The 23,973-nt window shown below is 43.8% G+C and overlaps 1 protein-coding gene across 1 annotated transcript in view; it reads right to left on the minus strand.

The window, feature by feature from the left end:
- Nucleotides 1–6,268: 6,268 nt before the first annotated feature.
- The window catches only part of LOC130296514 (oocyte zinc finger protein XlCOF6-like), an 88,701-nt gene continuing 70,996 nt past the window's right edge, over nt 6,269–23,973 (minus strand). The window contains exon 5 of the mRNA XM_056548121.1: nt 6,269–8,121. Coding sequence (XP_056404096.1) covers nt 6,557–8,121 — 1,565 coding nt within the window. The 3' untranslated portion in view covers nt 6,269–6,556. The remainder of the gene's footprint in view (nt 8,122–23,973) is intronic.

The following is a 23,973-nucleotide window of genomic DNA, read 5'->3' on the forward strand; positions in this document are numbered from 1 at the left end:
GCTGAGCTGTATGTGTACACAGTAGAGCTGTATATGTGTAATGTGCATGTAGCTGAGCTGTATGTGTACACAGTAGAGCTGTATATGTGTAATGTGCATGTAGCTGAGCTGTATGTGTACACAGTAGAGCTGTATATGTGTAATGTACATGTAGCTGAGCTGTATGTGTACACAGTAGAGCTGTATATGTGTAATGTACATGTAGCTGAGCTGTATGTGTACACAGTAGAGCTGTGTGTAATGTACATGTAGCTGAGCTGTATGTGTACACAGTAGAGCTGTATATGTGTAATGTACATGTAGCTGAGCTGTATGTGTACACAGTAGAGCTGTATATGTGTAATGTACATGTAGCTGAGCTGTATGTGTACACAGTAGAGCTGTATATGGGTAATGTTCATGTAGCTGAGCTGTATGTGTACACAGTAGAGCTGTATATGTGTAATGTGCATGTAGCTGAGCTGTATGTGTACACAGTAGAGCTGTATATGTGTAATGTGCATGTAGCTGAGCTGTATGTGTACACAGTAGAGCTGTATATGTGTAATGTACATGTAGCTGAGCTGTATGTGTACACAGTAGAGCTGTATATGTGTAATGTGCATGTAGCTGAGCTGTATGTGTACACAGTAGAGCTGTATATGTGTAATGTACATGTAGCTGAGCTGTATGTGTACACAGTAGAGCTGTATGTGTGTAATGTGCATGTAGCTGAGCTGTATGTGTACACAGTAGAGCTGTATATGTGTAATGTACATGTAGCTGAGCTGTATGTGTACACAGTAGAGCTGTATATGTGTAATGTACATGTAGCTGAGCTGTATGTGTACACAGTAGAGCTGTATATGTGTAATGTGCATGTAGCTGAGCTGTATATGTGTAATGTACATGTAGCTGAGCTGTATGTGTACACAGAGCTGTATATGTGTAATGTACATGTAGCTGAGCTGTATGTTTACACAGTATAGCTGTGTGTAATGTACATGTAGCTGAGCTGTATGTGTACACAGTACAGCTGTATATGTGTAATGTGCACGTAGCTGAGCTGTATGTGTACACAGTAGAGCTGTATATGTGTAATGTGCATGTAGCTGAGCTGTATGTGTACACAGTAGTGCTGTATATGTGTAATGTGCATGTAGCTGAGCTGTATGTGTACACAGTAGAGCTGTATGTGTGTAATGTGCATGTAGCTGAGCTGTATGTGTACACAGAGCTGTATATGTGTAATGTGCATGTAGCTGAGCTGTATGTGTACACAGTAGAGCTGTATGTGTGTAATGTGCATGTAGCTGAGCTGTATGTGTACACAGAGCTGTATATGTGTAATGTGCATGTAGCTGAGCTGTATGTGTACACAGTAGTGCTGTATATGTGTAATGTGCATGTAGCTGAGCTGTATGTGTACACAGTAGAGCTGTATGTGTGTAATGTGCATGTAGCTGAGCTGTATGTGTACACAGAGCTGTATATGTGTAATGTGCATGTAGCTGAGCTGTATGTGTACACAGTAGAGCTGTATATGTGTAATGTGCATGTAGCTGAGCTGTATGTGTACACAGAGCTGTATATGTGTAATGTGCATGTAGCTGAGCTGTATGTGTACACAGTAGAGCTGTATATGTGTAATGTGCATGTAGCTGAGCTGTATGTGTACACAGTAGAGCTGTATATGTGTAATGTACATGTAGCTGAGCTGTATGTGTACACAGTAGAGCTGTATATGTGTAATGTACATGTAGCTGAGCTGTATGTGTACACAGTAGAGCTGTATATGTGTAATGTACATGTAGCTGAGCTGTATGTGTACACAGTAGAGCTGTATGTGTGTAATGTACATGTAGCTGAGCTGTATGTGTACACAGTAGAGCTGTATATGTGTAATGTACATGTAGCTGAGCTGTATGTGTACACAGTAGAGCTGTATGTGTGTAATGTACATGTAGCTGAGCTGTATGTGTACACAGTAGAGCTGTATATGTGTAATGTACATGTAGCTGAGCTGTATGTGTACACAGTAGAGCTGTATATGTGTAATGTGCATGTAGCTGAGCTGTATATGTACACAGTAGAGCTGTATATGTGTAATGTACATGTAGCTGAGCTGTATGTGTACACAGTAGAGCTGTATATGTGTAATGTACATGTAGCTGAGCTGTATGTGTACACAGTAGTGCTGTATATGTGTAATGTGCATGTAGCTGAGCTGTATGTGTACACAGTAGAGCTGTATATGTGTAATGTACATGTAGCTGAGCTGTATGTGTACACAGTAGTGCTGTATATGTGTAATGTGCATGTAGCTGAGCTGTATGTGTACACAGTAGAGCTGTATATGTGTAATGTGCATGTAGCTGAGCTGTATGTGTACACAGAGCTGTATATGTGTAATGTGCATGTAGCTGAGCTGTATGTGTACACAGTAGAGCTGTATATGTGTAATGTGCATGTAGCTGAGCTGTATGTGTACACAGTAGAGCTGTATATGTGTAATGTGCATGTAGCTGAGCTGTATGTGTACACAGTAGAGCTGTATATGTGTAATGTACATGTAGCTGAGCTGTATGTGTACACAGTAGAGCTGTATATGTGTAATGTACATGTAGCTGAGCTGTATGTGTACACAGTAGTGCTGTATATGTGTAATGTGCATGTAGCTGAGCTGTATGTGTACACAGTAGAGCTGTATATGTGTAATGTACATGTAGCTGAGCTGTATGTGTACACAGTAGAGCTGTATATGTGTAATGTGCATGTAGCTGAGCTGTATATGTACACAGTAGAGCTGTATATGTGTAATGTACATGTAGCTGAGCTGTATGTGTACACAGTAGAGCTGTATATATGTAATGTACATGTAGCTGAGCTGTATGTGTACACAGTAGAGCTGTATATGTGTAATGTACATGTAGCTGAGCTGTATGTGTACACAGTAGAGCTGTATATGTGTAATGTGCATGTAGCTGAGCTGTATGTGTACACAGTAGAGCTGTATATGTGTAATGTACATGTAGCTGAGCTGTATGTGTACACAGTAGTGCTGTATATGTGTAATGTGCATGTAGCTGAGCTGTATGTGTACACAGTAGAGCTGTATATGTGTAATGTGCATGTAGCTGAGCTGTATGTGTACACAGAGCTGTATATGTGCATGTAGCTGAGCTGTATGTGTACACAGTAGAGCTGTATATGTGTAATGTGCATGTAGCTGAGCTGTATGTGTACACAGTAGAGCTGTATGTGTGTAATGTGCATGTAGCTGAGCTGTATGTGTACACAGTAGAGCTGTATATGTGTAATGTACATGTAGCTGAGCTGTATGTGTACACAGTAGAGCTGTATATGTGTAATGTGCATGTAGCTGAGCTGTATATGTACACAGTAGAGCTGTATATGTGTAGGGTGCATGTAGCTGAGCTGTATGTGTACACAGTAGAGCTGTATATGTGTAATGTACATGTAGCTGAGCTGTATGTGTACACAGTAGAGCTGTATATGTGTAATGTACATGTAGCTGAGCTGTATGTGTACACAGTAGAGCTGTATATGTGTAATGTACATGTAGCTGAGCTGTATGTGTACACAGTAGAGCTGTATATGTGTAATGTGCATGTAGCTGAGCTGTATATGTACACAGTAGAGCTGTATATGTGTAATGTACATGTAGCTGAGCTGTATGTGTACACAGTAGAGCTGTATATGTGTAATGTGCATGTAGCTGAGCTGTATGTGTACACAGTAGAGCTGTATATGTGTAATGTACATGTAGCTGAGCTGTATGTGTACACAGTAGTGCTGTATATGTGTAATGTGCATGTAGCTGAGCTGTATGTGTACACAGTAGAGCTGTATGTGTAATGTACATGTAGCTGAGCTGTATGTGTACACAGTAGAGCTGTATATGTGTAATGTGCATGTAGCTGAGCTGTATATGTACACAGTAGAGCTGTATATGTGTAATGTACATGTAGCTGAGCTGTATGTGTACACAGTAGAGCTGTATATGTGTAATGTGCATGTAGCTGAGCTGTATGTGTACACAGTAGAGCTGTATATGTGTAATGTACATGTAGCTGAGCTGTATGTGTACACAGTAGTGCTGTATATGTGTAATGTGCATGTAGCTGAGCTGTATGTGTACACAGTAGAGCTGTATGTGTAATGTACATGTAGCTGAGCTGTATGTGTACACAGTAGAGCTGTATATGTGTAATGTGCATGTAGCTGAGCTGTATATGTACACAGTAGAGCTGTATATGTGTAATGTACATGTAGCTGAGCTGTATGTGTACACAGTAGAGCTGTATATGTGTAATGTGCATGTAGCTGAGCTGTATGTGTACACAGTAGAGCTGCATATGTGTAATGTACATGTAGCTGAGCTGTATGTGTACACAGTAGAGCTGAATGAAAGCGAATTTAAGTTGTTTATCATTTAAGGACCAAGCAAAATTTTGTGGTTTTTTTTTTCCCCTCCAGTTTTTCTATCTACAGATCCATATTAAGCTTACTTATGTTGGACCAATTGTACTTTGTAATGTCATCCCTTTTTTTTTTTTTACCATAAAATAGACAGCAAAAACTAACTAAAAGACTATTTGTGAGGGGAAATTGAAAAATAAAAAACAAAACATGGACCGTATATACTCGAGTATAAGCCGAGTTTTTCATCGCGATTTTTCGTGCTGAAAACGCCCCCCCTCGGCTTATACTAGAGTGAACTCTCCGCCTGTCAATCCCTTCATCAGTGGTCTTCAACCTACGGACCTCCAGATGTTGCAAAACTACAACTCCCAGCATGCCAGGACAGCCATCGGCTGTCCGGGCATGCTGGGTGTTGTAGTTTTGAAACCTCTGGAGGTCCGCAGGTTGAAGACCACTGCGGCCTTTGTCATCATCCAGCCCCCCCCCCCCCCCTTTGTTTTGTACTCACCTCCCCTCGGCGGGACGTTAGGGTGAGCTGGTCCGGGCCATCTATGCTGCAGGGACCGTCCGGTGCGGAGGATTAGTCGTTGCGGGCTGTCCATTTTCACCGGGGGGAGGGCTCTTCTCCGCGCCTGGACTAGTGACATTGCCTTGACGACGACGCACAGGGACGTTCATGCACAACGTCCCTTTGCATCGTCGTCAAGGCAACGTCACTAGTCCGGGGCTGGACCTGAAGCGCGGAGAAGAGGACCCCCCCGGTGAAAATGGACAGCCCGCAACGACTAATCCTCCGCACCGGACGGTCCCTGCAGCATAGATGGCCCGGACCAGCTCACCCTAACTTCTCGCCGAGGGCTGTCCGGGCATGCTGGGAGTTGTAGTTTTGCAACATCTGGAGGTCCGCAGGTTGAAGACCACTGATGAAGGGATTGACAGGCGGTTATGATGAAGGGGGGGGGGATGATGACGAGGGTGATGATGACAGGCGGTGATGATGATGAGGGTGTTAATGACAGGGGTCTGGATGATGACAGGGGGGATGATGTATTTTCCACCCTAGGCTTATAGTCGAGTCAATAACTTTTCCTGGGTTTTTGGGGTAAAATTAGGGGCCTCGGCTTATATTCGGGTCGGCTTATACTCGAGTATATACGGTATGTCTTTTTTCAACCCTACTAATATATATATGTAACATAATTTTATTCATTAGTAAATGGGTAGGGTGGGGTCCATATTAATGCCATTCCCATTATCTGTGTTCTTCAGGTCAGTACGATTATAACAAATACCCAATTTGTATTCATTTTTTTTTTATATTTTGCTACTTTAAAAAAAATCAAACACATGAAAAGAAAAATAATGAAAATCTCCCTCTTCTGATCCATATAACTTTTATATTTTTCCGTTACGAAGCTGAGTGAGGGCTTGTTATTTGTGTTGTCATCTGTAGTTCTTATCGGTACCGTTATGGAATTGATCGGATTTTTTTTACCACTTGTGAAGTGACCAAAAAATAAATAAAACTAAATTCTGCGTTTGTTTTTCTTTTTACTTTTATAACGTTCATCGTGAGGTTTCAGTAACATAATATTTTAATGGTTCTTACATTTCTGCTAGAGATGAGCGAATTTACAGTAAATTCGATTCGTCATGAACTTCTCGGCTCGGCCGTTGATGACTTATCCTGCATAAATGAGTTCAGCTTTCAGGTGCTCCCGTGGGCTGGAAAAGGTTGATACAGTCCTAGGAGAATCTTTCCTAGGACTGTATCCACCTTTTCCAGCCCACCGGAGCACCTGAAAGCTGAACTAATTTATGCAGGATAAGTCATCAACTGCTGAGCCGAGAAGTTTGTGACGAATCGAATTTACTGTAAGTTCGCTCATCTCTAATTTCTGCATGCGGCCATATGAAACATGTTTATGTTTTTTTGTTTGCAAAATTGGAAAAATTAAATAACCAGCTCCAATTTAGAACCTTCTCCACACACCCTTCATGCTCCCAGGACATAATAATACATCAATGAGCGTGAAGGGGTTAAGAACCACATGTTATGTTTTTCCTGTGTGAGTTCTTTGATGTGTAATTAGACATGACATTGTCCTAAAAGACTTCACACATATGCACATTAAAATGGCATCTCTCCTGTGTGAGTTTTTTTATGTCTATTAAGACTTATTTTAGAAGAAAAACATTTCCCACATTCTGAGCATGGAAATGGCGTTTCTCTTGTGTGAGTTCTTTGATGTTCAACAAGATGTGATTTGTCAATAAAACACTTTCCACATTCTGGGCATGAAAATGGTCTCTCCCCTGTGTGAATTTTTTTATGTTTAAGCAAAATTGATTGATACATAAAACATTTCCCACATTCTGGACATGAAAATGGCTTCTCTCCGGTGTGAGTTTTTTTATGTTTAAGCAGAGTATAGCGAGAAATAAAACATTTCCCACATTCCGGACACAAAAATGGCTTCTCTCCAGTGTGACTTCTTTGATGTTCAACAAGATTTGATTTGTAAGTAAAACACTTCCCACATTCTGGACATGAAAATGGCTTCTCTCCTGTGTGAATTCTTAGGTGTTGAACAAGATTAGCTTTTTTTGTAAAATATTTGCCACATTCTGGGCATGGAAATGGTTTCTTTACTGTGTGAGCTTTATTATGTTGAAACAGTTTTAATTGAGAAGTGAAACATTTCCCACAGTCTGAGCATGAAAATGGCTTCTCCTGTGTGTGAGTTTTTTGATGCTTTACAAGACCTGTTCTATAAGAAAAACATTTCCCACATTCTGGGCATGGAAATTGCTTCTCTCCTGTATGATTAATTTGATGGGCACGAAGATGTGATTTTTGAGAATAACATTTCCCACATTCTGGGCATGAAAATGGCTTCTCTCCTGTATGACTTCTTTGATGGGCACTAAGATGTGATTTATGAGTAAAACATTTCCCACATTCTGGGCATGGAAATGGCTTCTCTCCTGTGTGACTTCTTTGATGGGCACGAAGATGTGATTTAAGAGTAAAACATTTCCCACATTCTGGGCATAAAAATGGCTTCTCTCCTGTGTGACTCCTTTGATGGGCAACAAGAACTGATTTTGTAATAAAACACTTTCCACATTCAAGGCATGGAAATGGCTTCTCTCCTGTGTGAATTCTTTGATGGTCAACAAGAGAGGATTTCCGAGTGAAACATTTTTTACATTCTGGGCAAGAAAATGGCTTCTCCCCTGTGTGACTTCTTTGATGTCTAATAAGTTTTGATTTCTGAGTAAAACATTTCCCACATTCTGAACATGAAAATGGCTTCTCACCTGTGTGAATTTTGTGGTGTTGAAAAAGCTGCGTTTTTCGAGAAAAACATTTTCCACATTCTGGGCAAGGAAATGGCTTCCGTCCTGTATGAGTTCTTTTATGTCTAAAAAGTGTTAATTTTTGAGTAAAACATTTCCCACATTCTGAACAGGAAAATGACTTCTCGCCTGTATTAGTCTTTTGATGCCCAACAAACCTTGTGGGGATTTTATTTTGTTTTGTAAAAGGATCAGATGACAGATCTTGGCTGTGAAGGTCTGAGGGTGGATCTGGGACGAAGTAATAATCTTCATATGTAACTTGTGTGATACCATCCTCTGTTTTTACACATGAAGATATCAGATCTCCCTCTGATCTCCTGGAACAGTCATCTGCCAAGAATAAAAAAGATTTCATTTTATTTATTTTTAGAAATATAACCTTAAGAATGTTGCATATAAATATAGTAAGCCTATTTTGTATAGTAAATATAGTAACCTATTTATAAGGGCACTATCAGAATTATGACCTTTCTACAGGGAATCTGGCAATCATTCAGGGTTCTGACACTTCAGCAGCTCAGCTCCGCCTCCTTGACTGAGAAAGACTTAAAAAAGGAGATTTTATCAGTTTGGTGGAACAATCAGCTTTTATTTATGTCTGCAGATCTTAGCATCAAATACACCTGACAGATTCCCTTTATACAGGATGTAATAGGACGCCTATCCTGTCGCCATGATCTTCTATTTGACATAAGAATGAGACCCATCTGGATCTTGTTCCTAAACAAGACCGAAAAAGGAACCGCAGTCATTTTTGCATCCTGATCCATCCTGTATTAATGCTAAATTTTCCAAACAAGAAAAGAAAAAAAAATAGTTTTAAAGGGGTACTCTACTGTGCAGCATTTGGAACATTTAGTTCCGAACGCTGTGTGCGCACTGTGGGGGTTGGCCACGCCCCCCAGTGCCAGTCTATGGGAGGGGGCGTGACGGCCATCACTCCCCTCCCATAGACTTTCATTGAGGGGGTGTGGCATGACATCACAAGGGTCGTGATCGCCCCCTGCAGCGCACACACAGTGTTAGGAACTAAATGTTCCTACCGCCGACCAGTGGAGTACCCCTTAAGGACCAGGGGGTTTTCCGTTTTTTCCTCCTTACCTTTAAAAAATAACCCTTTCAATTTTGCACCTAAAAATCCATATGATGGCTTATTTTTTGCGCCACCAATTCTACTTTGTAATGACATCAGTAATTTTACCCAAAATTCTACGGCGAAACGGAAAAAAAAAATCATTGTGAGACAAAATTGAAAAAAAAAAAAACACGCCATTTTGTAACTTTTGGGGGCTTCAGTTTCTACGTAGTACATTTTTCGGTAAAAATGACACCTTATCTTTATTCTGTAGGTCCATACGGTTAAAATGATCCCCTACTTATATAGGTTTGATTTTGTCGTGCTTCTGAAAAAAATCATAACTACATGCAGGAAAATTAATACGTTAAAATTGTCATTTCTGACCCCTATAACTTTTTTATTTTACCGCGTATGGGGCGGTATGAGGGCTCATTTTTTGCGCCGTGACCATTTTTGTATTCATCTGACTTGTTGATCACTTTTTATTAATTTTTTCATGATATAAAATGTGACCAAAAATACACTATTTTGGACTTTGGAATTTTTTTGCGCGTACAACATTGACCGTGCGGTTTAATTAACAATATGTTTTTATAATTCAGACATTTCCGCACGGGGCAATACCACATATGTTTATATTTATTTACACTTTTCTTTTTTTAAAGGGAAAAGGGGGGTGATTCAAACTTTTATTAGGTGAGGTGTAAAATGATCATTATTCACTTTTTTTTTTTCACTTTTTTTTTGCAGTGTTATAGCTCCCATAGGGACCTATAACACTGCACACACTGATCTCTTATACTGATCATTGTTATCCCATAGGGACCTATAACACTGCACACACTGATCTCTTATACTGATCATTGTTATCCCATAGGGACCTATAACACTGCACACACTGATCTCTTATACTGATCATTGTTATCCCATAGGGACCTATAACACTGCACACACTGATCTCTTATACTGATCATTGTTATCCCATAGGGACCTATAACACTGCACACACTGATCTTTTATACTGATCATTGTTATCCCATAGGGACCTATAACACTGCACACACTGATCTTTATCATTGATCACTGGTTTCTCATAGGAAACCAGTGATCGATGATTCTGCCGCTTGATTGGTCATGCCTGGATCTCAGGCACTGAACAGTCATTCAGCGATCAGACACCAGGAGGCTAGGTAGGAGACCCTCCTCGTGTCTAACAGCTGTTCGGGACACCGCGATTTCGCCGCGGCAATCCCGAACAGCTCCCTGAGCTAACCAGCATGGTTTCACTTTCACTTTAGACGCGGCGTTCAACTTTGAACGCCGCGTCTAAAGGGTTAATAGCGTGCGGCAGTGATCGCGGTGCTGCGCGCTATTAGCCACGTCGTGGCCCCGTGTTATAGAAAGGGAAAGGACTCAAGACGTACCGGTATGTCCTTGGTCCTTAACCCCTTAAGGACCAGGCACCTATGAGTACGTCCCTGCGCCCTGGGTCTTAAGGACCAGGAACGTACTCATACGTCCTGGTGAATTTCGCATCCCGCCGGGCGGGTTGCGCGATGGGACGCCTGCTGAAATCGTTCAGCAGGCGTCCAAGGCAAACGACGAGGGGGGTTCCGGGACCCCCACATGTCGCCGATCGCCGCAGATAGTCTGCGAAATCGCGTGGGCGATCTGTGGTGATTCCGGTCATTCGGGTCAGTGGTGACCCGATGACCCGGAACTAGCTGATGATCGGCGGTGTACGATACACTGCCAATCACCTGCCATTACTGGGGAGAGGTGACAATACGGTCACCTTCCCAGCAATGCTGCTATTGGCTGGAGATCGTCCAGCCAATAGAAGTGCGACAGAGGAGGGGTTAACGGTCCCTTCCCGCTGCTGCACCCGCTCTCTGTGTTCAGTCAGCGGGTGCAGCAGTGAGGAGAAGACCGTGGATCCCCCCTCGGAGCCTTAGAATAGGGAAATCGGATTGCAGGGACAGGTAGGAGTTAATAAAGTTAAAAAAGTAAAAAAATAAGTAAAAAAAAAAAAAAGTCCCCCCCGACCCCTAATAGGTCCGCAAGGGTCCTATTACGGGTTCAGGGAGCTGCGTGCGCCATCTGTTTTTTTTTTTGGGTCGCAGCTTTTTTATTTTACTGTTATACACTCTTTACACCAAGCACCACACCGTACATACTTCCCCGCCCCCCCTGCCACTGCCCCCCCCCCCCCCCCGCCACCGAAGAAAAAAGGCGATGGCCCGCTGGGCATTTTCAGCAGCGGAGGCTTACGCTTTTTTAGCCTCTGACTCCGAATCTGCCAGTGAGGACGAGGAAGATCCTACATTTTTGTGTTCTTCATCGTCCTCCTCATCATCTACCAGTGATGGAGTCCCCTGTACGGCGGCGGAGACGCCGCCAGGCGAGGCCACGCACCCCCCATGGGAGTGACCCAGTGGCCGACACTAGTACGAGTGGCAATGCCACTCGTAATAGGAGTCCGGCCCCCCAGACAAGTGCACCGGAGCCCCCCAGAGGGTTATCAGCCACGGATTCCTGAGTTTCTTGGCGACTCAGGAATCCGGATTGGCCATGCTGGATTCACTGATCTGGACTTTTTAAAGTATTTTTTCAGTGACAGCCTGGTCAATCACATGGTGGAGCAAACAAACTTGTATGCCCAGCAGTTCATTGCCCACCACCCCGATTCACTTTTGGCCAGGCCCAATGAATGGCAGCGGAAATTAGGACTTTTTGGGGCCTCTCGTTGTATATGGGCCTGGACAAAAAAAACAAGTGCTCTTCCTTACTGGAGCGGGGACATCCTCTATCAGACCCCGCTTTACAGTATGGCGATGACACGGAGGCGGTTCGAGGCCATTCGGAAATGCCTGCATTATGCAGATAATGTGGCATGTCCCCCCCTAGGTGATCCCGCCCATGACCGGCTTTACAAAGTGAGGCCGGTCATCGATCACTTTGGGGCCAAATTTTTGGAGGCCTACGTACCGCTCAGGGACCTCTCTTTTGATGAGTCTCTCATCCGTTTTAAGGGGAGACTCCTCTTCCGCCAGTAAATTCCCTCGAAGCCGGCGCGTTATGGCGTGAAACTCTATAAACTTCGTGATAGTACCTCCGGGTACACTTGCAAGTTTATAGTATATGAGGGACGAGATTCCCGTATTGAACCCCCAGAATGTCCCCCCACTCTGGGTGTTAGCGGGAAACTCGTTTGGGACCTTGTGCACCCATTGCTGGATAAGGGTTTCCACGTGTACGTGGATAACTTTTATACCAGCATGCCTCTCTTCACATCCCTTTCCGCCAGATCCACGTCCGCTTGTGGGACCGTGCGGAGGAACCAGAGAGGCCTCCCTCTAAATTTGGTCCAGACGCCTATCCCCAAGGGTGAGTCCCGTGCCCTGACCCATGATAACCTGTTGTTGGTCAGGTATAAGGATAAGAGGGATGTCCTTATGCTGACCACTATTCATGGTAACGTCAGCACCCCTGTCCCTGTGCGAGGTACCACAACACCGGTCCTCAAGCCCGATTGTATTCTGGGCTACAATCAGTATATGGGGGGAGTTGATTTCTCAGATCAAGTCCTCAAGCCATATAATGCCATGCGGAAAACACGGGTATGGTACAAAAAAGTTGCAGTCTACTTGGTACAGGTTGCCATGTACAACTCTTTTGTACTGTACCGGAACGCTGGCAACACAGGAACATTCCTCCAGTACCAAGAAGAAGTCCTAAGGTTCCTGATCTTTGGCGACCGGGAAAGATCAGGCCGGACTTCCCAAGGGTCTGGAGTTATAGGCGCCAGGATCGTCCCAGGCCAACACTTTCCAGGTGTGATCCGCCACAGTGGAAAGAAGGGACGATCCCAGAAAAGATGCAGTGTGTAGCAGGAGGGGGATTCGGAGGGACACCAGGTATCAGTGCGACAATTGCCCAGATAATCCGGGGCTCTGCATAGGCTGCTTCAGGGAGTATCACACTTCCATGGAGCCCTAAATTTTCCCTTTTCAGTTTAATTTTCCATAATTTGACCAATGTACCAAGTCCAGAGTACATTCCAAATTGTTAACCTCCTAAAACCACTAAATTGGCCAAAAAAAACTGAAAAAAATAAATAAATACCCGATAAGACCTCTGGGGGTGTTTTTTCAAAAATGGGTCATAGGTCACTGAGTCACTATCATCGGGGACTTTTTTATGTTGCCTCAAATGTGCAGCGCTCTCTCCACCTGAGCGGGTGCGCATTTGAGGCAACAGGTTATGGACGGCCACACACATCACATTCCCAGAATGATGATTCAGAGCATAGGGTTTGGGGTGGGCATATATTTTTTTTTTGTTTTGGCTATGCTCTGGGTCATCATTCTGGGAATATATCCTTTTTTTATTATAATTTATAATTTTCTGGCCCACTGTGCCCCATATTACGGGCCTCTGTACCCCACGTGTATACCCTAGTTACAGCCCGTTGTCCCCCATAGTGTTCCCCTATTTTAGGGCTCAGTGCTCCCCCCCCCATTAACGCTCCTTGAGGGGGGGGTCCCACATCCTCTTCTATGAAAAGCTCAAGGCCCCTGACTGACCTCATGCCTATACCAAGACCTAGTGTGCACCAGTGGAGCCAAAATCATCCAAAAATCAGGTATGTCCTTACTCCAAAGAAATGTATTTACAAATTGTGGGGTGTCTTTTCTGCAATTAACCCTTGTAAAAATGTAAAAATTTTAGAGAAAACCCACATTTTAGTGAAAACATTTTTTAATTTTTTTTACATATGCAAAAGTCGTGAAACCCCTGTGGGGTATTCAGGCTTAATTTACCCCTTGTTACGTTCCTCTAGGGGTCTAGTTTCCAAAATGGTATGCCATGTGTTTTTTTTTTTGCTGTCCTGGCACCATAGGGACTTCCTAAATGTGACATGTCCCCCCCCACCCATTTCAGCAAAATTTGCAAATGTGACTCCTTCTCTTCTGAGCATTGTAGTTCGCCCGTAGTGCATTTGACGTCCACTTATGGGGTACCTCCATACTCAGAAGAGATGGGGTTACAAATTTTGGGGGGTATTTTCTGCTATTAACCCTTGCAAAAATGTGAAATTTGGGGGGAAACACATTTTAGGGTACGTTCCCACACAGCGTATTTGCTGCTGCGTATTTTATTTTCCCTGTTGAAGTCAATGGGTAGGAAAATACGCAGCACCAAATACGCAGCAAAATAAGCCACGTGGGAATGCACCCTTAGTGAAAAAACATTTTTTTTTACATATGCAAAAGTCGTGAAACCCCTGTGGGGTATTAAGGCTCACTTTATTCCTTGTTACGTTCCTCAAGGAGTCTAGTTTCCAAAATAGAATGCCATGTGTTTTTTTTGTTTTTTTTTGCTGTTCTGGCACCATAGGGGCTTCCTAAATGCAATATGCCCCCCAAAAACCATTTCAGAAAAACGTACTCTCCAAAATCCCCTTGTCGCTCCTTCGCTTCTGAGCCCTTTACTGCGCCCGCCGAACACTTTACATAGACATATGAGGTATGTGCTTACTCGAGAATCTCGGAATCAGAATGATAACTAAAAGCATCCCAGAGTTATTGATGTTTAAAGTGACAGTGGTCAGATGTTCAAAAAACGCTCTGGTCCTAAAGTGTAAAATGGCCTGGTCCTTAAGGGGTTAAAGGGTTACTCAGGTGGAAATTATTTTTTTTTAAATCAACTGGTGCCAGAAAGTTAAACAGATTTGTAAAATACTTCGATTAAAAAATCTTAATCCTTCAAGTACTTAGTAGCTGCTGACTACTACAGAGGAAATTATTTTCTTTTTGGAACACAGCGCTCTCTGCTGATATCTGTTCATTTTAGGAACTGTCCAGAGCAGCATATGTTTGCTATGGGGATTTTCTCCTACTCTGGACAGTTCTTAAAATGAACAGAGATGTGAGCAGAGAGCACTGTTTCAAAAAGAAAAATAATTTCCTCTGTAGTATTCAGCAGCTAATAAGTACTGGAAGGATTAAGATTTTTTTTAACAGAAGTAATTTACTAATCTGTTTAACTTTCTGGCACCAATTGATTTAAAAAAAAAAAAAAAAAAAAGTTTTCCACCGGAGTACCCCTTTAACCTCTTCAGGACACATGTCGTTCCGGTACGTCATGGGACCCTGGTACTTAAGGACCCATGACGTACATGTACGGGCGTGGGAATTTAGGTCCCTGCCACGCAGCGGGCAGGGATCGGACCGGCGTGACTACTGATATCGATCAGCAGGCACCCTACGCAAATGCCCAGGGGGGGTCATCAGAACCCCCACATGTCGGCGATCGAGGCAAATCGCAAGTGAATTGACACTTGCGATTTGCGCAATTACGGGTCTATGGTGACCCGGAATATAAGGGGGATCGCGGTTGTCCAAGACACCGACGATCCCCCTGAAGGGATAGGAGTGAGGTGGCAGGGGTGCCTCCCCTCCTATCCCTGCTATTGGTCGTATAGAAGCGACAACCAATAGCAGATCGGGGGGGGGGGGGGGGTTACTTTCGGTTTCCCTGTTCTGCCCACCCACAATAGGCGGGGCAGGACGGGGAAACTGACAGGGAGGGGCGCCAAAGGTCACTTACCGTTCTACGGAGGCTGCAGGCGACAGTGATCGGCAGGTTGCGATGTCGTGCGGCTGGCTACCTAGATCCTACGGAAGCCGGTAAGTTGCCTAGCAACATCTGGAGGGCTACAGTCTGAGACCACTATACAGTGGTCTCTATGCTGTAGCCCTCCAGATGTTACAAAGCTACAACTACCAGCATGCCCAGACAGCTGTTTGGGCATGCTGGGATTTGCAGTTTTGCAACATCTGGAGGTCTACAATTTAGAGACCACTGCACAGTGATCTCCAAAATGTAGCCCTCTAGATCTTGCAAAACTACAACTCCTAGCATGCCCAGACAGCAGTTTGTTGTCTGTGCATGCTGGAATTTGTAGCTTTGCAACATCTGGAGGGCCACAGTTTGGAGCTCACTGTGCAGTGGTCTCTAAATTGTAGCCCTCCAGATGTTGCAAAACTGCAAATCGCAGCATGCCCAAACAGCTGTCCCGGCATGCTGCGAGTTGTAGTTGCGTACCTCCAGCTGTTGCATAACTAAATTTACCAGCATGCCCTTCGGCGACCAGTTCATGCTAGGAGTTGTAGTTTTGCAACAGCTGGAGACACACTGGTTGGAAAATACTGAGTCAAGTAACAGAACCTAACTGAAGGTTTTCCAACCAATGTCCCTCCAGCTGTTGCAAAAGTACAACTCCCAGCATGCACGGTCTGTCAGTACATGCTGGGTGTTGCCCCCCCCCCCCCCATGTGATGTCCCATGTGAATGTACAGGGTACATTCACACGGGCAGGTTTACGGTAAGTTTCCTGCGTGAAGTTTGAGCTGCAGCAAATTTTTCGCCGCAGTGCAAACTCCTAGCAGGAAACTCACCGTAACCCGCCAGTGCGAACGTACCCTAAAAATACTACACTACACTAACACATAGTAAAGGGTAAAACACTACATATACAACCCCTTACACTGTCCCCCCAATAAAAATGAAAAACGTATTGTACGGCAGTGTTTCCAAAACGGAGCCTCCAGCTGTTGCAAAACAACAACTCCCAGCATTTCCGGATAGCCACCGACTGTCCAGGCATGCTGGGAGTTTAGCAACTGGAGGCACCCTGTTTGGGAATCACTGGCGTACAATACCCCTATGTCCACCCCATGCAATCTTCAAATGCGCATGGCGCTCTCTCATTTCAGAGCCCTGTCGAATTTCAAGGAAACAGTTTAGGGCCACATATAGGGTATCTCCGTACTAGACTACAACTTTTGGGGGGCTTTTTCTCCTTTTACCCCTTATGAAAAGGTAAAGTTGGGGGCTACACCAGCCTGTTAGTGTAAAAAAAAAATGTGCGTTTACAAAGCCCCCCGCCATGTGCGTTTACAAAGCCCCCCGTGGTGCCCGAACATTGGACCCTCCCCCACATGTGACCCCATTTTGGAAACTGCACCCCTCACGTAATGTAATAAGGGGTATAGTGAGCATTTACGCCCCACAGGTGTCTGACAGATTTTTGGAACAGTGATCCGTGAAAATGAAAAATTTTATTTTTCATTTGCACAGCCCACGGTTCCAAAGATCTGTCAAACGTCAGTGGGGTGTAAAATGTTCACTGCACCCCTTATTAAATTCTGTGAGGGGTGTAGTTTCCAAAATGGGGTCACGTGGGGGAGGGTCCAATGTTCGGGCACCACGGGGGGCTTTGTAAACGCACATGGCCCCCGATTTCCATTCCAAACAAATACTCTTTCAAAAAGCTCAATGGAGCTCCTTCTCTTCTGAGCATTGTAGTTCGCCAGCAGAGCACTTGACGTACACACATGGGGTATTTCCATACTCAGAAGAAATGGGGTTACAAATTTTGGGGGGCATTTTGTCCTATTATTCCATGTAAAAAAAAAATGTATTTGAGGGAAAACTAGCATTTTAGTGGGAAAAAAATAATTTACACATACAACTTTAACGAAAAGTCGTTAAACACCTCTGGGGTGTTAAGGCTCACTGGACCCCTTGTTACGTGCCTTGAGGGGGTGTAGTTTCCAAAATAGTATGCCATGTGTTTTTTGTTTTTTTTTGTTTTTTGCTGTTCTGGCACCATAGGGGCTTCCGAAATGTGACATGCCCCCCCAAAAACCATTTCAGAAAAACTAACTCTCCAAAATCCCACTGTCGCTCCTTCCATTCTGAGCCCTCTACTGCGCCCGCCGAACACTTGAAATACACGTGAGGTAATTTCTTACTCGAGAGAAATTGGGTTACAAATTTTAGGAATATTTCTCTCCTTTTACCCCTTGTAAAAATGCAATATCTGGGTCTACAAGAACATGCCAGTGTAAAAAATGAAGATTTAGAATTTTCTCCTTCAATTTGCTGCTATTCCTGTGAAACACCTAAAGGGTTAACAAACCTTTTGAATGTCATTTTGAATACTTTGAGGGGTGCAGTTTGTATAATGGGGTCATTTATGGGGTATTTCTAATATGAAAGCCCTTCAAATCCACTTCAAAACTGAACTGGTCCCTGAAAAATTTCGATTTTGAAAATGTTGTGAAAAATTGGAAGATTGCTGCTATACTTTGAAGCCCTCTGGTGTCTTCCAAAAGTAAAAAAACATGTCAACTTTATGATGCAAATATAAAGTAGACATATTGCATATGTGAATCTATAGATAAAATTTATTTGGAATATTCATTTTCCTTATTAGCAGAGAGCTTCAAAGTTAAAAAAAAAAAAAAGTGAAATTTTTCAATTTTTTTCATCAAATTTTGCAATTTTTCACCAACAAATGATGCAAGTATCGACAAAATGTTACCAATAACATAAAGTAGAATATGTCACGAAAAAGTTATGAAGGTAAAAGCATCCCAGAGTTATTAATGCTTAAAATGAAAGTGGTCAGATGTGCAAAAAATGGCCGGGTCCTACAATGAAAATTGGATGGGTCCTTAAGGGGTTAACAGGATGCAAATATGTAATGTAAATAGGCCTCTCTACAGAAACATCATGGAATACACTGACCATCCTACCACCTGATCTGACCATACATTCTCTCATCCACAGATATGTCTGACCATCGATAGCAACACAAGGTCCAACCTACTGCAAACACCCAACTGATCCGATTCTCCTGGGGTATATAGGAGTATATAGGTGAATTCCGGAGAAAAAATATATAGGTTTTTAAATCAGATATACAGATTTTTTTTTGTTATTATTATTGCTTCTATTTTAAAAAGTCCAGCCTGCCAGTACCTATGAGAGCTCTCTGGAGCTTTGGTTCTCACAGTGTGTGTGTCAGTGAGGCGCCCCCTAGTGGTTGGTGAGGAACAGCAGGTAAGGCAGATTTCACCGTAGTGATTATATGCTGCACACTCCTCTCCCCGGCTGTAACAATCTCTGGTTTAGAAACATTATTGACTTATTTAGTACAAATGTTAATGTTATACAGAGTTTTGGAGACAAATAAGAGGTAGACTGAGCAATATTTTTTTTAATAGACTTCCAAAGCAGATGGTCAGGTGCTGGCTGGTTTGTCTGGTGAGGGGCAGACATCACTCTGGTCTGTTTGATGAGGAGCAGACATCACTTTGGTCTCTTTGGTGAGGATCAGGCATCACTTTGGTCTGTTTGGTGAGGAGCAGGCATCACTTTGGTCTGTTTGGTGAGGAGCAGACATCACTTTGGTCTGTTTGGTGAGGAGCAGACATCACTTTGGTCTGTTTGGTGAGGATCAGGCATCACTTTGGTCTGTTTGGTGAGGATCAGGCATCACTTTGGTCTGTTTGGTGAGGATCAGGCATCACTTTGGTCTGTTTGGTGAGGATCAGGCATCACTTTGGTCTGTTTGGTGAGGATCAGGCATCACTTTGGTCTGTTTGGTGAGGATCAGGCATCACTTTGGTCTGTTTGGTGAGGAGCAGACATCACTTTGGTCTGTTTGGTGAGGAGCAGATATCACTTTGGTCTGTTTGGTGAGGAGCAGACATCACTTTGGTCTGTTTGGTGAGGAGCAGACATCACTTTGGTCTGTTTGGTGAGGATCAGGCATCACTTTGGTCTGTTTGGTGAGGATCAGGCATCACTTTGGTCTGTTTGGTGAGGATCAGGCATCACTTTGGTCTGTTTGGTGAGGATCAGGCATCACTTTGGTCTGTTTGGTGAGGAGCAGGCATCACTTTGGTCTGTTTGGTGAGGAGCAGACATCACTTTGGTCTGTTTGGTGAGGAGCAGACATCACTTTGGTCTGTTTGGTGAGGAGCAGACATCACTTTGGTCTGTTTGGTGAGGAGCAGACATCACTTTGGTCTGTTTGGTGAGGAGCAGACATCACTTTGGTCTGTTTGGTGAGGAGCAGGCATCACTTTGGTCTGTTTGGTGAGGATCAGGCATCACTTTGGTCTGTTTGGTGAGGATCAGGCATCACTTTGGTCTGTTTGGTGAGGAGCAGGCATCACTTTGGTCTGTTTGGTGAGGATCAGGCATCACTTTGGTCTGTTTGGTGAGGATCAGGCATCACTTTGGTCTGTTTGGTGAGGAGCAGACATCACTTTGGTCTGTTTGGTGAGGAGCAGACATCACTTTGGTCTGTTTGGTGAGGAGCAGACATCACTTTGGTCTGTTTGGTGAGGAGCAGACATCACTTTGGTCTGTTTGGTGAGGAGCAGACATCACTTTGGTCTGTTTGGTGAGGAGCAGACATCACTTTGGTCTGTTTGGGGAGGAGCAGACATCACTTTGGTCTGTTTGGGGAGGAGCAGACATCACTTTGCTCTGTTTGGTGGGGATCAGGCATCACTTTGGTCTGTTTGGTGAGGAGCAGACATCACTTTGCTCTGTTTGGTGGGGACCAGGCATCACATTGGTCTGCTTGGTGGGGACCAGGCATCACATTGGTCTGCTTGGTGGGGACCAGGCATCACATTGGTCTGCTTGGTGGGGACCAGGCATCACATTGGTCTGCTTGGTGGGGACCAGGCATCACATTGGTCTGCTTGGTGGGGACCAGGCATCACATTGGTCTGTTTGGTGAGGATCACACATCACTTTGGTCTGTTTGGTGAGGAGCAGGCATCACTTTGGTTGGTTTGGTGAGGAGCAGGCATCACTTTGGTCTTCTTGGTGGGGACCAGGCATCACATTAGTCTGCTTGGTGGGGACCAGGCATCACTGTTTGTTCAGACTCCAGTAGAAAACATTTGAGAATCTCCGCCCTAGAGGAAGTTGTGTAGCCTTTTTAAAATCTGGCAATGGTGCTCTCTGCTACCACCTCTGTCCATATCAGGAACTGTCCAGAGCAGCAGTGTCCTGTCACACATCGTTCAATCCTTCTCCCCAGCTGTCACTCATCACATAACTAATACTTTTACCCTCCTTCTTTCTTCTGGTGTAAATGATGCGTTGGGCTATCTGGTCTATCCTTCTCTTTTGAAGATGCTGTCATTGATGTACATAGAAGACAGGGGCCCCCATAGCAAATATCAAAATAGGCCTCATATTATGATGTAAGAAAGATTTGGTGTTTATTTCTCCTCGATTTCCATCACCCATCAGTCAGGACCCCCCTCCAGTAATTTGCTTACAATGCAGTTTCCTGGAGAGAGGAGTTCTCCACAGATTATTACCAATAGGAAAAGGAATGGGACCAACCAGGACGGGACCCCCTCTCTCTCCAAGGGCCCCAGAGCAGCTGGATCATCTACCACTATGGTACATTCATCCTTCCACAATCTTGTAACTACATTACTGAAGAAAAACATATCTCTTGATCCATTGTCCACTGCTACCTACCAACCCATCTCTGATATCCGAGTTCCCGTATGTTCTTCTCTTGTCCCATCAGACGTTCCTCTGTGAATTCTCTCTGGACATCTTACATTCTGGTTTCTGAACCGGCCCTTACTACAGAATAAATCATCTCCTGAAGGATAAATGTAATGGTCACTACTCTCTGTTGGCTCCTCAGGATCTCTCTATTGTGTCTGACACTGTAGATCTCCTCCTCCTCCTCCTCAGTATGCTCCTCTCTAGTGACCTGAAGACTATTGTTCTCTCTGGTTTTCTTCCTCCTCTCCACCTGCTTGACCGGTCTGTCATTTGATGTTTACTTCTTGGACAATAACATCAAAATAATTCTCATCTATTGACACCCAAGTAATGGATCAGTGTTTCCCAGAATTGCTGTTCATTTTAACCCATAACACGTAAGGTGGATCATACTTGGAGATTTCATGTCTTGGATGGATGAAGGTGTCTCACAGACTAAAGATCTATTTGTTATCATGGATGAACTCAGCTTCTCTCATACTGTCCACTCAGCCGCTCACATAAAGGGTCGGACTCTCCATCTGATCTGTCACACAGGGATGGAAATCTCAGATGGGGCAGTAAATCCAGTTACATGGACCGTCATACTATCAACACAACATACCAACACAAAGAACCAATAAATATAGGAGTCTTATAGGATTATCTCCCCGAGATATTAACCCCTTAAGGACTCAGCGTTTTTCTGTTTTTGCATTTACATTTTTTCCTCATCACCTTCTAAAAATCATAACGCTTTCAATTTTCCAAATAAAATTCCATATGATGGCTTATTTTTTGCACCACCAATTCTACTTTGCAGTGACATCAGTCATTTTACCAAAAAAGCTACGGCAAAACGGAAACAAAAATTCATTGTTCATTTTGTAACTTTTGGGGGCTTCCGTTTCTACGCAGTACATTTTTTGGTAAAAATGACACAATATCTTTATTCTGTAGGTCCATATGGTTAAAATGATTCCCTACTTATATAGGTTTGATTTTGTCGTACTTCTGAAAAAAATCATAACTACAGGCAGGAAATTTTATACGTTTAGAATTCTCATTTTCTGACCCTTATAACTTTTTTATTTTTCTGTGTATGGGGCGGTTTGAGGGCTCATTTTTTGCACCGTGTTCTGAAGTTTATATCGGTTCCATTTTTGCATTGATCGGACTTTTTGATCACTTTTTATTCATTTTTCTATGATATAAAAAGTGACCAAAAATACACTATGTTGGACTTTGGATTTTTTTTTGCGCGTACGCCATTGACCGTGCGGTTTAATTAACGATACATTTTTATAGTTGGGACATTTACGCACGTAGCGATATCACATATGTTTATTTTTATTTACTAGGGGTGTGAATCGCCAAGAATTTGGCGATTCGATTCGAATCGCGATACCAGTGTGGCGATTCGATATATCCCGATATATCGCGATACCATCTAGGTGACGATACATTGCGATATATCCCGATACATCGCCCACCTGGGAGCATTCATAGATCCCAATAGACTCCGCTGTCAGCTTTGACAGCGGCGATCTAGTACTCCGGTGCTCACTTTTCTCATGTTATCCCGTCCGGGCTGCAAAATAAAAGAAAACGCACTTTCTCTTACCTGCCAACGATCCCGCGGAGCTCCGGTACAGTCCGGTACAGGTGTTCGGTCCCCGGGCTGTATTCTTCTTATTTCCTGTTAGCCCGGCACGTCACATGGAGCTTCAGCCTATCACCAGCGGAGGCGGGACATCGCTGCGGCCAGTGATAGGCTGAAGCTCCATGTGACGTGCCGGGCTAACAGGAAGTAAGAAGAATACAGCCCGGGGACCGAACACCTGTACCGGACTGTACCGGAGCTCCGGGGGCTCGTTGGCAGGTAAGAGAAAGTGCGTTTTATTTTATTTTGCAGCCCGGACGGGATAACATGAGAAAAGTGCGCACCGGATACTCCTTTAATAGCCAGCCGCGGCGATCGCCGCATGCTGGCTATTAGCGGCGGCCCCCGGCTACTGAAATCAGCCGGGGGTCGCATAGTACGGAGCGGGCACGAGTCGGAGCCCGCTCCATACACCCAGAGCGACGCCGTGTCAGATCCGGCCTGCCCGGCTCCACAAATGTGGAACTTTTATCTCCTGATGCCCAGGACATGCTGTTCCAGGCGTCCGCAGATAAAAATTCTACATCCCTAAAAGAATCGATTCAAAAATATTTTGAATCGATTCTGTATCGGCAAATGAAAAAATTGCGATTATCGCGAGAATCTATTTTTTCTTACATCCCTATTATTTACACAGTTATTTTTTTTTATGGGAAAAGGGGGGTGATTCAAACTTTTATTAGGGAAGGGGTTAAATGATCTTCATTAATTTTTTTTTTTGCAGTGTTATAGGTCCCATAGGGGGCTATAACACTGCACACATTGATCTCTTACCCTGATCCCTGCAAAGCCATAGCTTTGCATGGATCAGCGAGATGGGGTCTCGATTGCTCAAGCCTGTAGCTCAGGCTTTGAGCAATCAGACGCCGACGGACGCGCGACGGAGCAAGGTAAGGGGGTCTCCGCTCTTGTCCTAGCTGATCCGGACATCTAGGGACATTTTGGGCTTATTCACACAGTGTGTGGTTTGGTCTTATGATGTCTGTCAGAGAAAGGAACTAAACCTGCTTGTTCAGGTGGTGGGTTAAATCCCTTTGAGGACAATTCAGTAAGTGAT

The sequence above is a fragment of the Hyla sarda genome, chromosome 1 (assembly GCF_029499605.1).
Source record: "Hyla sarda isolate aHylSar1 chromosome 1, aHylSar1.hap1, whole genome shotgun sequence".
NCBI lineage: Eukaryota > Metazoa > Chordata > Amphibia > Anura > Hylidae > Hyla > Hyla sarda.